The sequence below is a fragment of the Salvelinus fontinalis genome, chromosome 15 (assembly GCF_029448725.1).
Source record: "Salvelinus fontinalis isolate EN_2023a chromosome 15, ASM2944872v1, whole genome shotgun sequence".
In the NCBI taxonomy this organism is placed as follows: domain Eukaryota; kingdom Metazoa; phylum Chordata; class Actinopteri; order Salmoniformes; family Salmonidae; genus Salvelinus; species Salvelinus fontinalis.
The window spans coordinates 4,306,933-4,325,608 of NC_074679.1; the positions used below are offsets into that span (position 1 = coordinate 4,306,933).

The following is an 18,676-nucleotide window of genomic DNA, read 5'->3' on the forward strand; positions in this document are numbered from 1 at the left end:
CTCAATGCTTTACTAGATCCAGAGCTGAATAAATGACTCAATGCTTTACTAGATCCAAAGCTGCATAAATGACTCAATGCTTTACTAGATCCAGAGCTGAATAAATGACTCAATGCTTTACTAGATCCAAAGCTGAATAAATGACTCAATGCTTTACTAGATACAGAACTGAATAAATGACTCAATGCTTTACCAGATCAAGAGCTGAATAACTGACTCAATGCTTTACCAGATCAAGAGCTGAATAAATGACTCAATGCTTTACTAGATCCAGAGCTGAATAAATGACTCAATGCTTTACTAGATCAAGAGCTGAATAAATGACTCAATGCTTTACTAGATCAAGAGCTGAATAAATGACTCAATGCTTTACCAGATCAAGAGCTGAATAAATGACTCAATGCTTTACCAGATCAAGAGCTAAATAAATGACTCAATGCTTTACTAGATCAAGAGCTGAATAAATGACTCAATGCTTTACTAGATCAAGAGCTGAATAAATGACTCAATGCTTTACTAGATCAAGAGCTGAATAAATTACTCAATGCTTTACCAGATCAAGAGCTGAATAAATGACTCAATGCTTTACTAGATCCAGAGCTGAATAAATGACTCAATGCTTTACTAGATCAAGAGCTGAATAAATGACTCAATGCTTTACTAGATCAAGAGCTGAATAAATGACTCATTGCTTTACCAGATCAAGAGCTGAATAAATGACTCAATGCTTTACCAGATCAAGAGCTGAATAAATGACTCAATGCTTTACTAGATCAAGAGCTGAATAAATGACTCAATGCTTTACTAGATCAAGAGCTGAATAAATGACTCAATGCTTTACCAGATCAAGAGCTGAATAAATGACTCAATGCTTTACCAGATCAAAAGCTGAATAAATTACTCAATGCTTTACCAGATCAAGAGCTGAATAAAATACTCAATGCTTTACCAGATCAAGAGCTGAATAAAATACTCAATGCTTTACTAGATCAAGAGCTGAATAAATGACTCAATGCTTTACCTGATCAAGAGCTGAATAAATTACTCAATGCTTTACTAGATCAAGAGCTGAATAAATGACTCAATGCTTTACTAGATCAAGAGCTGAATAAATGACTCAATGCTTTACTAGATCCAGAGCTGAATAAATGACTCAATGCTTTACTAGATCCAGAACTGAATACATGACTCAATGCTTTACTAGATCCAGAACTGAATAAATTACTCAATGCTTTACTAGATCAAGAGCTGAATAAATGACTCAATGCTTTACTAGATCAAGAGCTGAATAAATTACTCAATGCTTTACCAGATCAAGAGCTGAATAAAATACTCAATGCTTTACCAGATCAAGAGCTGAATAAAACACTCAATGCTTTACCAGATCAAGAGCTGAATAAATGACTCAATGCTTTACCAGATCAAGAGCTGAATAAATTACTCAATGCTTTACCAGATCAAGAGCTGAATAAAATACTCAATGCTTTACTAGATCAAGAGCTGAATAAATGACTCAATGCTTTACTAGATCAAGAGCTGAATAAAATACTCAATGCTTTACTAGATCAAGAGCTGAATAAATGACTCAATGCTTTACTAGATCAAGAGCTGAATAAATGACTCAATGCTTTACTAGATCCAGAGCTGAATAAATGACTCAATGCTTTACTAGATCCAGAACTGAATACATGACTCAATGCTTTACTAGATCCAGAACTGAATAAATTACTCCTCCAGCCCTCTAGATCTAAATGAGATAGAACAGACAGTTTCCTGCCTCATCACTTCCTATCCCGGCCCATGCAACCCCCCCCAGCCCACCTCCAGACGTCGCTGCCTTTAGAGAAGGTGGAGGAACGGATGACCTCAGGTGCCATCCAGGCGTAGGTACCGGCGGCGGACATCTTGGTGGTACGGTGCCACTCCCTCGCCAGGCCGAAGTCGGTGATCTTCAACGTCTTGTTGGTCAGATCCTCCATCTCCACCTTTTCCAGGATCAGGACTGGTCCAGAAGAGGGCGGGTGTTGGTGAGGGAGGGAGTGACGAGGAGGGTTTTGGTTGGGGCGGGGGGCGAGTGGGTGGAGAACGGTAACATGGGTGTGTTGGAAGGTAGGAGGGGTTTGAATGTAGAGGGATACAGGCCAATTGGGGTTTTGGTGGCGGGATGGCAGGATAGCAGGCAGTCATTCAAATATAAATTATTAAAGTTGTTTTCCAAAATAAAGGGAAGAACAAAAGGGAAAACAAGAAGAGGCCACGATGACAGGAAGAGGAGAAGGAGAAGCAGGAAGAGAAACAACAAAAGAGAAAAGTGAATGAGATGATTAAAGTATAAAATGAAAGAAAGCAGGGAAGAAACACAGGCCTTGATTAATGTTAAGTTTTCACGTTGTCCTTGTGAGTCTGTGCATCACACCCATGCACACATAAAACACACACACATATATAACACATACACACACACACATGCACATAGAAACACACACACACACACACACACACACATATATAACACATACACATGCACATAGAAACACACACACACACACGCACATGCACACATAAAACACACACACACACACACACACACACACACACACACACACACACACACACACACACACACCCATGCACACACACATGCACACACACACACACACACACACACACATACAAAAGAGGAGGCTGGTGGGAGGAGCTATAGGAGGGATAATTATAAGGACTGGAATGGAATATATCCCCATATACACCACCCAGTCCCCATATACACCACCCAGTCCCCATATACACCACCCAGTCCCCATATACACCACCCAGTCCCCATATACACCACCCAGTCCCCATATACACCACCCAGTCTCCATATACACCACCAGTCTCCATATACACCACCCAGTCCCCATATACACCACCCAGTCTCCATATACACCACCCAGTCCCCATATACACCACCCAGTCCCCATATACACCACCCAGTCCCCATATACACCACCCAGTCCCCATATACACCACCCAGTCCCCATATACACCACCCAGTCCCCATATACACCACCAGTCCCCATATACACCACCCAGTCCCCATATACACCACCCAGTCCCCATATACACCACCAGTCCCCATATACACCACCCAGTCCCCATATACACCACCCAGTCTCCATATACACCACCCAGTCCCCATATACACCACCTAGTCCCCATATACACCACCCAGTCCCCATATACACCACCCAGTCCCCATATACACCACCCAGTCTCCATATACACCACCCAGTCCCCATATACACCACCCAGTCTCCATATACACCACCCTGTCCCCATATACACCACCCAGTCCCCATATACACACCCAGTCCCCATATACACCACCCAGTCCCCATATACACCACCCAGTCCCCATATACACCACCCAGTCTCCATATACACCACCCAGTCCCCATATACATCACCCAGTCCCCATATACACCACCCAGTCTCCATATACACCACCCAGTCCCCATATACACCACCCAGTCCCCATATACACCACCCAGTCCCCATATACACCAACCAGTCCCCATATACACCACCCAGTCCCCATATACACCACCCAGTCCCCATATACACCACCCAGTCTCCATATACACCACCCAGTCCCCATATACACCACCCAGTCCCCATATACACCACCAGTCCCCATATACACCACCCAGTCCCCATATACACCAACCAGTCCCCATATACACCACCCAGTCCCCATATACACCACCCAGTCCCCATATACACCACCCAGTCTCCATATACACCACCAGTCTCCATATACACCACCAGTCCCCATATACACCACCCAGTCCCCATATACACCAACCAGTCCCCATATACACCACCCAGTCCCCATATACACCACCCCAGTCCCCATATACACCACCCAGTCCCCATATACACCACCCCAGTCCCCATATACACCACCCAGTCTCCATATACACCACCCAGTCTCCATATACACCACCAGTCCTCAAATACACCACCAGTCCTCAAATACACCACCAGTCCTCAGTCCCCATATGGTGGGTTATATGAGGACTACTCTCCACCCTACACTCTCTGCTATACTCTCCACCCCACGCTCTCTGCTATACTCTCCACCCCACGCTCTCTGCTATACTCTCCACCCCACGCTCTCTGCTATACTCTCCACGCCACGCTCTCTGCTATACTCTCCACGCCACGCTCTCTGCTATACTCTCCACGCCACGCTCTCTGCTATACTCTCCACCCCACGCTCTCTGCTATACTCTCCACCTCACGCTCTCTGCTATACTCTCCACCCCACGCTCGTTGCTATACTCTCCACCCTACACTCTCTGCTCTACTCTCTATTCTTCCTCACAATGCCAGGCCCTCTGTTGTGGCTGCAGGTGTACCACATGGCACTACATAGGAAACAAGGGGTGTGTCTGCAGACTACAGGCTGGGGCCGCCTCACGTACTGGAGAAGTTCTGTGGGTCTACTGCTAGATGGACGGGCTTTAGTACAATGAACCGTAACACGAGGAGTAGGCTAAATTCGGTCAATTAACTGACAATGGAATTCAATCAGATCCAGGGCTAATTTCATTTACGTTTTGGCATGTTTTTCTGGATTTAGAACATAAAGCAGCATTTATAAAGCAAAAATTATCCCGTAGGACAAGCTCAGGAATTTTCTTTTCAGAATATTGACCCAAAAAATATATATTAAGGGGGTTAGCCATCAGTTGATAAGAGAAGAGTTGATAAGCCACTGACAGAGATGACAACAGATACTCAAAACAGACATATTTTTTTGCCTCAAAATCAAAGTTCAATACAAACATTTGTCAAATATTGAAAATGATTAATTTTGTAAATCCTCCCAAAAACATATCAGCACCCGTTTTACAGAGTTGACAAATGTGTTGTTCTTCATTCAAGCAATTTAGTTTTTATGCAGTTTCTTTATGACTCTAAAACCGAATTAAATGTAACATATTGTAACGGCTGTCGTCGGTGGAAGAAGGTGAGGACCAAAGTGCAGCGTGGTTACTGTTCATCTTATTTAATAATAATCCAAAACTGAAGACTTCAAATTACAAAACAACAAAGTGAAAACCGAAACAGTTCTGTCCGGTGCAGACACACAAAGACTGAAAACAACCACCCACAAAACCCAACAGAAAACAGGCTACCTAAATATGGTTCCCAATCAGGGACAACGATTGACAGCTGCCTCTGATTGAGAACCATATCAGGCCAAACACAGAAATAGAAAATCATAGAAAAACGAACATAGACAACCCACCCAACTCACGCCCTGACCATACTAAAACAAAAGACAAAACAAAGGAACTAAGGGCAGAATGTGTAACGGGCTTCCTCCTTCTCCTCGTCCGAAGAGGAGTAGCAAGGATTTGACCAAAGTGCAGCGGGTTGTGAATACATAATGATTTATTAAAACAAACGACGAAACACGAAAAACAAACACTTCGAAGGATTAACAAACTAACAAAACGAACTAAACAGATCTACACTTAAGAACTTACATGTAACACGAAGAACGCACGAACAGGGAAAACATACTACACAAAAACCGAACAAACAAACATACCGAAACAGTCCCGTGTGGCGCAACATACACAGACACGGAAGACAACCACCCACAACAAACAATGTGAAACAACATACCTTAATATGACTCAATTAGAGGAAACGCCAAACACCTGCCTCTAATTGAGAGCCATACCAGGCAACCCATTAACCCAACATAGAAAACACATAACATAGACTACCCACCCCAACTCACGCCCTGACCAATTAAACACATACCAAAACAACAGAAAACAGGTGAGGAACGTGACAGAACGTGACACATATTTTAACCTTAATCTATCAAGCAGATGAAGGTGACAGTTGGGGATTCCAAATTCCGATTCTTTGTTTGTTTAACCTTTTACTGCAGTCAGGCGAAATCAGGGTCACACAGAGTGTTTATTGATAGTCTTAAATCTATTTTGAAACAAAAGTATCCACCTCACACACATGGTTACGGGCTTAAAGACGAAGACACCTGTACCATGTCAGATATAGTTGGGATGTACTACACTTAGAGTTGGCATCCCAAAATTACACTTTATATACAGTTGAAGTCAGAAGTTTACATACACCTTAGCCAAATACATTTAAACTCAGTGTTTCACAATTCCTGACATTTAATTCTAGTTAAAAAAAAACGGATGGCACTGTGATAGACTGCATCCAATTTGCTAAGTAGAGTTGAGTGTTGGAGGCTATTTTGTAAGTTAGGATAGTCAGTTTTACGAGGTTATGTTTGCCAGCATGAAGGATGCTTTGTTGCAAAATTGGAAGCCGATTCTAGATTGACTTTTGGATTGGAGATGCTTAATGTGAGTCTGGAAGGAGAGTTTTTCATTCTAACCAAAATAAGTTGGGTCGAATTTTGGCCCATTTCTCCTGACAGAGCTGGTGTAATTGAGTCAGGTTTGTAGGCCTCCTTGCTCGCACACGCTTTTTCAGTTCTGCCCACACATTTTCTATAGGATTGAGGTCAGGGCTTTGTGATGGCCACTCCAATACCTTGACTTTGTTGTCCTTAAGCCATTTTGCCACAACTTTGGAAGTATGCTTGGGGTCATTGTCCATTTGAAAGACCGATCTACGACCAAGCTTTAACTCCTGACTGATGTCTTGAGATGTTGCTTCAATATATCCACATAATTTTCCTTCCTCATGATGCCTTGTATTTTGTGAAGTGCACCAGTCCCTCCTGCAGCAAAGCACCCCCACAACATGATGCTGCCACCCCCGTGCTTCACGGTTGGGATGGTGTTCTTCGGCTTGCAAGCCTCCCGCTCTTTCCTCCAAACATAACGATGGTCATTATGGCCAAACAGTTCTATTTTTGTTTCATCAGACCAGAGGACATTTCTCCAAAAAGTACGATCTTTGACCCCATGTGCATTTTCAAACCGTAGTCTGGATTTTTTAATGGTGGTTTAGGAGCAGTGGCTTCTTCTTTGCTGAGCGGCTTATCAGGTTATGTCGATATAGGACTCGTTTTACTGTGGATATAGATACTTGTGTACCTGTTTCCTCCAGCATCTTCACAAGGTCCTTTGCTGTTGTTCTGGGATTGATTTGCACTTTTCGCACCAAAGTACGTTCATCTCTAGGTGTCACGTTTGTTTGTAGAATTAACGGACCAAGGAGCAGCGTGCATAGAGTTCCACATGTTTAGTTAAAGAAACCAAAACAATACAGAACAAAAACATAACGTGAAATCAAATGCAGTGCAACTGGCAACTACACAAAAACAAACAAGATCCCACAAAAACCCAGTGGACAAAAGGCTGCCTAAATATGATTCCCAATCAGAGACAACAATAGACAGCTGCCTCTGATTGAGAACCATAACAGCCCAACATAGACAAATAATAACCTAGATAACCCACCCTAGTCACACCCCGACCTAACCAACATAGAGAATAAAAGGATCTATATGGTCAGGGCGTGACACTAGGAGACAGAACACGTCTCCTTTCTGAGCGGTATGACGGCTGTGTGGTCCCATGGTGTTTATACTTGCGTACTATTGTTTGTACAGATGAACATGGTATCTTCAGGCGTTTGGAAATTGCTCCCAAGGATGAACCAGACTTGTGGAGGTCTACAATTTATTTTCTGAGGTCTTGGCTTATTTATTTTGATTTTCCCATGATGTCAAGCAAAGAGGCACTGAGATTGAAGGTAGGCCTTGAAATACATCCACAGCTACACCTCCAATTGACTCAAATGATGTCAATTAGCCTATCAGAAGCTTCTAAAGCCATGACTTAATTTTCTGGAATTTTCCAAGCTGTTTAAAGGCACAGTAAACTTCTGACCCAATGGAATTGTGATACAGTGAATTATAAGTGAAATAATCTGTCTGTAAACAATTGTTGGAAAAATTACTTGTGTCATGCACAAAGTAGATGACCTACCCGACTTGCCAAAACTATAGTTTGTCAACAAGATATTTGTGGAGTGGTTGAAAAACGAATTTGAATGATTCCAACCTATGTGTCTGTAAACTTCCGACTTCAACTGTACATCACAGAAGACTGAAATATAACAAAACCATTTGACATAAATACAGTTTTATTCAATGTTAAAAAAAAAAAATCTTTATGAATTATGAAATTATGAAAAATATGAATAACATTACACCCATGAGACCAAAGAGGGCCTATTGGTCAATGACTGCAGGAAAGAGCTAAATCTATCAGAGAGATGGAGTTGACAGTTTATGGTTGTAACCATGGTGATTCCAATATTGTTTGTTTACATCTATCAACAGTAGAGAACATTCCAGACCATGAGTGGTCTTGTTGAACTAGATGTAATGAGGACATGAATAAAGGGGTCCTTATGGTATAGGTGACCCTGCTCATTCCTGATCCATTTAGGATTTTAGACCAAATGTTCACCAAATGTCCAGAAATGTCTTTTAGGAATCAAAGTTTTTGAGAGAAATATTATTTAATTCATTAAAAATATTCATTAAATAAATAATAATTATTCCCAGAAGACTATTACAAGAAACAACATATAGATTTATTTCAGTTAATGTCCACTATTGCTAGTTTTATTTAAAAAACTTTTTGGAGAGTTTGAAATTGGGATCCTTTGCTCCAGACCAGGGAATTTCCAGGCATAGAGCTGACGTGAAAATTTATAATATTGAAAGTATTTAGAAAATTCCCAAAACAAACATTTTCCTTAAAAAATTCCACTAAATTACCATTTTAAGCTCAAATAATGCAAATATATTTTTTTTAATTAAATGAAGAAAAGGACAAGGATTGTCCCGACTTTCAAGAATCCTTGATAAAATCTTTCCTGGTTTTCTACACATTTTGTCATGAGGCTGAGAGAAAATGTTGCGGTTTTAAAGTGAATTTCCTGTAATTCCTCCAAAATAATTAATGGCTTATGACGTGTTCATATGGTATTTAGGGGGTCCGACCTCCAGGGGTTGGGGCCCCCAAAGGTCATGGGCCCCTTCGCCTTGTGGGGGGGGGGTGCTCTGCCAGTGCTCACCAGGTAAACAACAATCTAATAGTGTGGATGCCCCCTGGATGTGGGCTTACGTACATTAACAGCGTGTATCTGGGATAGACCTGTCACCTTACTGAACTGATGATGCTATTGGCTTGTCACCTCAAAAACAGTCAATCACAGCCAAGGGAACGGGGCTAAGCACAAGCCACGGGCCAACGGGAGAGGAGCAACTGCCTGTGTTGACTGGAAGTAGCCAATAGGAAGGCATGGACTGAGCATGGGACAAATCCTGTCTAATAGGCTTGGGGTTAAGGGATCCTGCAGGGCTCACACACACACCCACCACACACACACACACACACACACACACACACACACACACACACACACACACACACACACACACACACACACACACACACACACACACACACACACACACACACACACACACACACACTTTCTACAACTCTCATTGTTGTCTGTCTCGTTGATATCAATGATCATCGAACAGGCTATTGATATCAATGATCATCTAACTGGGTATTGATATCAATGATCATCTAACTGGGAATTGATATCAATGATCATCTAACTGGGTATTGATATCAATGATCATCTAACTGGGTATTGATATCAATGATCATCTAACTGGGTATTGATGGGGTTCTCCTAATGTTTTTCCTGCCACTCAGAAAATACTCGGCTGACGAGTGTGAGGTGTCATGTGCAACCTCATAGCCGTGGGAAGTAGGGGTGCTGGAGGTGCTGAAGCCCTCCCTGGTTGTGAGATCGTAAAACTGGAGAAAAGGTGTAAGAATTTGTGTTGTTGCAAAATACAAAACGATAAAATAATTTTTTCAAATGCATTAGTAATATAAATGTTAATGGTATTGGGGTAAAGGAGAGGGGGGAAAATAGGATATTTATATTTGGGCCCCATTCTGCATGGAGAGATCTCAGCTCTGTTTTGGGCCCCATTCTGCATGGAGAGATCTCAGCTCTGTTTAAGGCCCCATTCTGTATGGAGAGCTCTCAGCTCTGTTTAAGGCCCCATTCTGCATGGAGAGCTCTCAGCTCTGTTTTGGGCCCCATTCTGCATGGAGAGATCTCAGCTCTGTTTTGGGCCCCATTCTGCATGGAGAGATCTCAGCTCTGTTATGGGCCCCATTCTGCATGGAGAGATCTCAGCTCTGTTTTGGGCCCCATTCTGCATGGAGAGATCTCAGCTCTGTTTTGGGCCCCATTCTGCATGGAGAGATCTCAGCTCTGTTTAAGGCCCCATTCTGCATGGATAGCTCTCAGCTCTGTTTTGGGCCCCATTCTGCATGGAGAGATCTCAGCTCTGTTTTGGGCCCCATTCTGCATGGAGAGATCTCAGCTCTGTTTTGGGCCCCATTCTGCATGGAGAGATCTCAGCTCTGTTTCAATTGAATGCCTATACAGTATTTTTATTTTATTTTTTTATTTTTTTATCCATCATTTTACCAGGTAAGTTGACAGAGAACACATTCTCATTTACAGCAACAACCTGGGGAATGGTTACAGGGGAGAGGAGGGGGATGAATGAGCCAATCGTAAACTGGGGATGATTAGGTGACCGTGATGGTATGAGAGCCAGATTGGGAATGTAGCCAGGACACCGGGGTTAACACCACTACTCTTACAATAAGTGCCATGGGATCTTTAATGACCTCAGTCAGGACATCCGTTTAACATCCCATCCGAAAGACAGCACCCTACACAGGGCAGTGTCCCCAATCACTGCCCTGGGACATTGGGATCTTTTTTAGACCAGAGGAAAGAGTGCCACCTACTGGCCCTTGTCGTGGTAATTTCCTGTATTACTAAATGAGGAGAGTTTACAAACCACACACCAGTCAGAGTTATACTTAAACTTCATCTTTAATAATATGAGCTTTACAATAGTCCTTTGACTCTCAGATCAATTCAGTGTCTATAATGAATTCTGAGAGTCCCTACAGAAGAATACTAGTATCTTTTATAGCCAAGATACACCCCTCTCAACTCACATGACGAACCACAGATCTCAGGAACTTCACAAAGGGCCTTTTACTTGAGAGAGGAGTATCCCATAGCCAGATAGCATTAGCTATAAATTATCGTTCAGTTTGCTCTCTAAGACGAGGTTCTAATCTCGTTCTTGGTACTTCATAGTACCAAAACATTACCTCATCCAATGGTAATGTTGGATGCCAGGTCGCCTCCCTGCGGACCTGGCATCCTTTCACTCCCTCCTCTCTACATTTTCCTCTTCTGTCTCTGCTGCTAAAGCCACTTTCTACCACTCTAAATTCCAAGCATCTGCCTCTAACCCTAGGAAGCTCTTTGCCACCTTCTCCTCCCTCCTGAATCCTCCTCCCCCTCCCCCCCCCTCCTCCCTCTCTGCAGACGACTTCGTCAACCATTTTGAAAAGAAGGTCGACGACATCCGATCCTCGTTTGCTAAGTCAAACGACACCGCTGGTTCTGCTCACACTGCCCTACCCTGTGCTTTGACCTCTTTCTCTCCTCTCTCTCCAGATGAAATCTCGCGTCTTGTGACGGCCGGCCGCCCAACAACCTGCCCGCTTGACCCTATCCCCTCCTCTCTTCTCCAGACCATTTCCGGAGACCTTCTCCCTTACCTCACCTCGCTCATCAACTCATCCCTGACCGCTGGCTACGTCCCTTCCGTCTTCAAGAGAGCGAGAGTTGCACCCCTTCTGAAAAAACCTACACTCGATCCCTCCGATGTCAACAACTACAGACCAGTATCCCTTCTTTCTTTTCTCTCCAAAACTCTTGAACGTGCCGTCCTTGGCCAGCTCTCCTGCTATCTCTCTCAGAATGACCTTCTTGATCCAAATCAGTCAGGTTTCAAGACTAGTCACTCAACTGAGACTGCTCTTCTCTGTATCACGGAGGCGCTCCGCACTGCTAAAGCTAACTCTCTTTCCTCTGCTCTCATCCTTCTAGACCTATCGGCTGCCTTCGATACTGTGAACCATCAGATCCTCCTCTCCACCCTCTCCGAGTTGGGCATCTCCGGCACGGCCCACGCTTGGATTGCGTCCTACCTGACAGGTCGCTCCTACCAGGTGGCGTGGCGAGAATCTGTCTCCTCACCACGCGCTCTCACCACTGGTGTCCCCCAGGGCTCTGTTCTAGGCCCTCTCCTATTCTCGCTATACACCAAGTCACTTGGCTCTGTCATAACCTCACATGGTCTCTCCTATCATTGCTATGCAGACGACACACAACTAATCTTCTCCTTTCCCCCTTCTGATGACCAGGTGGCGAATCGCATCTCTGCATGTCTGGCAGACATATCAGTGTGGATGACGGATCACCACCTCAAGCTGAACCTCGGCAAGACGGAGCTGCTCTTCCTCCCGGGGAAGGACTGCCCGTTCCATGATCTCGCCATCACGGTTGACAACTCCATTGTGTCCTCCTCCCAGAGCGCTAAGAACCTTGGCGTGATCCTGGACAACACCCTGTCGTTCTCAACTAACATCAAGGCGGTGGCCCGTTCCTGTAGGTTCATGCTCTACAACATCCGCAGAGTACGACCCTGCCTCACACAGGAAGCGGCGCAGGTCCTAATCCAGGCACTTGTCATCTCCCGTCTGGATTACTGCAACTCGCTGTTGGCTGGGCTCCCTGCCTGTGCCATCAAACCCCTACAACTCATCCAGAACGCCGCAGCCCGTCTGGTGTTCAACCTTCCCAAGTTCTCTCACGTCACCCCGCTCCTCCGCTCTCTCCACTGGCTTCCAGTTGAAGCTCGCATCCGCTACAAGACCATGGTGCTTGCCTACGGAGCTGTGAGGGGAACGGCACCTCAGTACCTTCAGGCTCTGATCAGGCCCTACACCCAAACAAGGGCACTGCGTTCATCCACCTCTGGCCTGCTCGCCTCCCTACCACTGAGGAAGTACAGTTCCCGCTCAGCCCAGTCAAAACTGTTCGCTGCTCTGGCACCCCAATGGTGGAACAAACTCCCTCACGACGCCAGGACAGCGGAGTCAATCACCACCTTCCGGAGACACCTGAAACCCCACCTCTTCAAGGAATACCTAGGATAGGATAAAGCAATCCTTCTGCCCCCCCCCCCCCTTAAAAGATTTAGATGCACTATTGTAAAGTGGCTGTTCCACTGGATGTCATTAGGTGAATGCACCAATTTGTAAGTCGCTCTGGATAAGAGCGTCTGCTAAATGACTTAAATGTAAATGTAAATGTAACAATTGTCAACTTTAGATACTCCCATCTCAAATACACCCCCTCTTCTCCCCACTCCTGGACAAGCTCACTGAGGGGAGTGACTTGTGCACAGACATTGTGGAGCCAAGAGATAATTGGTTCCCCCTTAACCATCCCTTCACATGGTTTAACTTCACTAGGGTAGGGGGCAGCAGTCGGAATTTTGGATGAAATGCATGCCCAAATTAAACTGCCTGCTTCTCGGGCCCAGAAGATATGATATGCATATAACTGGTAGATTTGGATAGAAAACACTCTAAAGATTCCAAAACTGTTAAAATAGTGTCTGTGAGTATAACAGAACGATGAAGATCATCAAAGGTAAGGGATTAATTTGATCTCTATTTCTGACTTGTGTAACTCTTCTACTTGGCTGGTTACTGTTTGTAATGATTTGTCTAGTGGGCTATGTTCTCAAATAATCGTAAGGTATGCTTTCGCCATAAAGCATTTTTTAAATCTGACACCGTGGTTGGATTCACAAGAAGTTCATTTTTAAACCTATGTAAAATATGTTTTGTTTTCTGAATTATTATAATGAGTATTTCTGTATTTTGAATTTGGCGCTCTGCAATTTCACCGGATGTTGTCGAGGTGGGTCGCTAACGGAACGCCTTTCCCTAAAAATTCTCTCTCTCTCTCTCTTTCTTTCTCTTTCTTTCTCTCGGAGGACCTGAGCCCTAGGACCATGCCTCAGGACTACCTGGCATGATGACTCCTTGCTGTCCCCAGTCCACCTGGTCGTGCTGCTGCTCCAGATTCAACTGTTCTGCCTGCGGATATGGAACCCTGACCTGTTCACCGGACGTGTTACTTTGTCCCGGACCTGCTGTTTTCGACCTTCTCTCTTTTTACCGCACCTGCTCTCTAACTGAATGATTGTCTATGAAAAGCCAACTGACATTTACTCCTGAGGTGCTGACCTGTTGCATCCTCTACAACTACTGTGATTATTACTATTTGACCCTGCTGGTCATCTATGAACGTCTGAACATCTTTGCCATGTACTGTTATAATCTCCGGCACAGCCAGAAGAGGACTGGCCACCCCTCATAGCCTGGTTCCTCTCTAGGTTCCTTCCTAGGTTTTGGCCTTTTTAGGGAGTTTTTCCTAGCCACCGTGCTTCTAAACCTGTATTGCTTGCTGTTTGGGGTTTTAGTCTGGGTTTCTGTACAGCACTTTGAGATACCAGCTGATGTAAAAAGGGCTTCATAAATACATTTGATTGATACTATTTTTTATTAGTTTATCATTCTAAAACTTGGAGAAAAGGGAAAGTGACCAATATCAAATAAGGAACATGGCATTCTCTCTGCCTGGCCTCGAAGGCCTGCTCCTGCCCACGTCAAAGAGGTAGAGTACCAGCCCAGTAGTCTAACACAGTGTTGGGCGCGGCCCAGCGAGTGGCGCTTTCCACCTGATGGTGCTGGATCGAGGTGAGCGCTTTTCTCTCGAGACGGATCACATAGCTGTCCATTTGTGCTCAGTTTTAGTAGGCACAACGCTGTGTTTCCTCATTTAGTTACAACACTCCTCTAGTTCTCTCCCTCACACACACACACACACACACACACACACACACACACACACACACACACACACACACACACATTGTAATAGTGCCGCATAAATGTGTTTTCCAAACAGTCATGAGTTAAATTAACCTAGCAGTGACTACTGTTATCCAATCTTAACCTATGCTTAGACTACTCCCCTCCCCGCAGTCAGAACCCCCCCCTCAACTCAAAACATCTTCCCACGGCTATGTGCAACACAAGTGATTCATTTAATGTTATGCACACGCTACTACCATGTTATCGCTACGTTATTACTACATTATTACCATGTTACTACCATGTTATTACCATGTTACTACCATGTTACTACTACATTACTACGCTATTACTACGTTATTACCACGTTACTACCATGTTACTACCATGTTATTACCATGTTACTACCATGTTATTACCATGTTACTACCATGTTACTACTACATTACTACGCTATTACTACGTTATTACTACGTTATTACCATGTTACTACCATGTTATTACCATGTTACTACCATGTTACTACTACATTACTACGCTATTACTACGTTCTTACTACGTTACTACTACGTTCTTACTACGTTACTACTACGTTATTACTACGTTACTACTACATTATTACTACATTACTACGCTATTAATACGTTACTACTACATTATTACTACATTACTACGTTATTACTACATTATTACTACATTATTACTACATTATTACCATGTTATTACCATGTTACAACCATGTCATGGCCATGTTACTAACATGTTATTACTACATTACTACGCTATTACTACGTTACTACATTATTACTACATTACTACGTTATTACTACGTTACTACTACGTTATTACTACGTTATTACTACGTTATTACTACATTACTACGTTATTACTACGTTATTACTACGTTATTACTACGTTATTACTACGTTATTACTACATTACTACGTTATTACTACATTACTACATTACTACGTTATTACTACGTTATTACTACATTACTACGTTATTACTACGTTATTACTACGTTATTACTACGTTATTACTACATTACTACGTTATTACTACATTACTACTACGTTATTACTACATTACTACGTTATTACTACGTTACTACGATATTACTACGTTACTACTACGCTATTACCATGTTACTACTACGTTATTACTACATTATTACTAAATTATTACCATGTTATTACCATGTTACAACCATGTCATGGCCATGTTACTAACATGTTATTACTACATTACTACGCTGTTACTACGTTACTACTACGTCATTACTACATTATTACTACATTATTACCATGTTACAACCATGTCATGGCCATGTTACTAACATGTTATTACTACATTACTACGCTATTACTACGTTACTACTACATTATTACTACATTATTACCATGTTATTACCATGTTACAACCATGTCATGGCCATGTTACTAACATGTTATTACTACATTACTACGCTATTACTACGTTATTACTACATTATTACCATGTTATTACCATGTTACAACCATGTCATGGCCATGTTACTAACATGTTATTATTACATTATGATCATGTTACGACCATGTTATTACTATGTTACTACTACATTACTACCATGCTACTACTATGTTATTACTATGCCACTACCACTACATTATTACCATGGTATTACCATGTTATTACCATGTTACTACCATGCTATTACCATGTTACTATCATGTTATTACCATGTTATTACCATGTTACTATCATGTTATTACCATGTTATTACCATGTTACTACCATGTTATTACCATGTTACTATCAAGTTATTACCATGTTACTACTACATTATTACTACATTATTACCATGTTACAACCATGTCATGGCCATGTTACTAACATGTTATTACTACATTATGACCACGTTACTATCATGTTATTACCATGTTATTACCATGTTACTATCATGTTATTACCATGTTATTACCATGTTACTATCATGTTATTACCATGTTATTACTACATTATGACCATGTTACGACCATGTTATTACCATGTTACTACTACATTACTACCATGCTACTAGTATGTTATTGCTACGTTACTACTACATGTTATTACTATGTTATTACTACATTACTACATTATTACTATGCCACTACAATGTTATTACCATGTTATTACTATGTCATTACTATGTCATTACAATATCACGTATATAAATGTTCTCTTACTGTTGCTAGACTTGAGGTCTCTGTGAATGACGGGGACGATGGCCTCACAGTGGAGGTAGTGCATGGCACGGGCGATCTGCACGGCCCAGTCTACCAGGGTGCATGGTGGGATACGTTTCCCTGACAGGGCTCGGTTCAGCGGTCCTCCCCGGGCAAATTCCATCACCAGGCACAACGTCGGCTCCTGGAGACACACCTGTTAAACAAAGAAGAATGGAAATGAAACAGGAATCAGTACAGGTCATAGTATCAATAGAAGCTGACATGATCGATTGTACACATCTAAGACATACAGGAACGCTGATTATTAGGGTTCAGGAAAATACATGTTTATTATTCTGATTATTGTGACAGGTGTGTCTTCACCAACACAGGTGTATGTCTTCACCAACACAGGTGTATATCTTCATCAACACAGGTGTGTCTTCATCAACACAGGTGTGTGTCTTCATCAACACAGGTGTGTCTTCATCAACACAGATGTATGTCTTCATCAATACAGGTGTGTGTCTTCATCAACACAGGTGTGTGTCTTCATCAATACAGGTGTGTGTCTTCATCAACACAGGTGTGTCTTCATCAACACAGGTGTGTCTTCATCAACACAGGTGTGTCTTCATCAACACAGGTGTGTCTTCATCAACACAGGTGTGTCTTCACCAACACAGGTGTATATCTTCACCAACACAGGTGTGTGTCTTCATCAACACAGGTGTATATCTTCATCAACACAGGTGTATATCTTCACCAACACAGGTGTATGTCTTCATCAACACAGGTGTGTCTTCACCAACACAGGTGTATGTCTTCACCAACACAGGTGTATGTCTTCATCAACACAGGTGTATATCTTCATCAACACAGGTGTGTCTTCACCAACACAGGTGTATGTCTTCACCAACACAGGTGTATGTCTTCATCAACACAGGTGTATATCTTCATCAACACAGGTGTGTCTTCATCAACACAGGTGTATGTCTTCATCAACACAGGTGTGTGTCTTCATCAACACAGGTGTGTCTTCACCAACACAAGTGTATATCTTCATCAACACAGGTGTATGTCTTCATCAACACAGGTGTGTCTTCATCAACACAGGTGTGTCTTCATCAACACAGGTGTGTCTTCACCAACACAGGTGTATGTCTTCATCAACACAGGTGTATGTCTTCATCAACACAGGTGTGTGTCTTCATCAACACAGGTGTATGTCTTCATCAACACAGGTGTATGTCTTCATCAACACAGGTGTATGTCTTCATCAACACAGGTGTGTCTTCATCAACACAGGTGTGTCTTCATCAACACAGGTGTATGTCTTCATCAACACAGGTGTATGTCTTCATCAACACAGGTGTATGTCTTCATCAACACAGGTGTATATCTTCATCAACACAGGTGTATGTCTTCATCAACACAGGTGTGTCTTCATCAACACAGGTGTGTCTTCACCAACACAGGTGTATGTCTTCATCAACACAGGTGTATGTCTTCATCAACACAGGTGTGTGTCTTCATCAACACAGGTGTATATCTTCATCAACACAGGTGTGTCTTCATCAACACAGGTGTATGTCTTCATCAACA

At 42.7% G+C, this 18,676-nt stretch overlaps 1 protein-coding gene across 1 annotated transcript in view; it reads right to left on the reverse strand.

Moving 5' to 3' along the window:
• The window catches only part of map3k9 (mitogen-activated protein kinase kinase kinase 9), a 76,473-nt gene that overhangs the window by 26,534 nt on the left and 31,263 nt on the right, over nt 1–18,676 (reverse strand). The window contains exons 3-4 of the mRNA XM_055862471.1: nt 17,090–17,285; nt 1,822–2,002 (exon numbers count right to left, since the gene is read on the reverse strand). Coding sequence (XP_055718446.1) covers nt 1,822–2,002; nt 17,090–17,285 — 377 coding nt within the window. The remainder of the gene's footprint in view (nt 1–1,821; nt 2,003–17,089; nt 17,286–18,676) is intronic.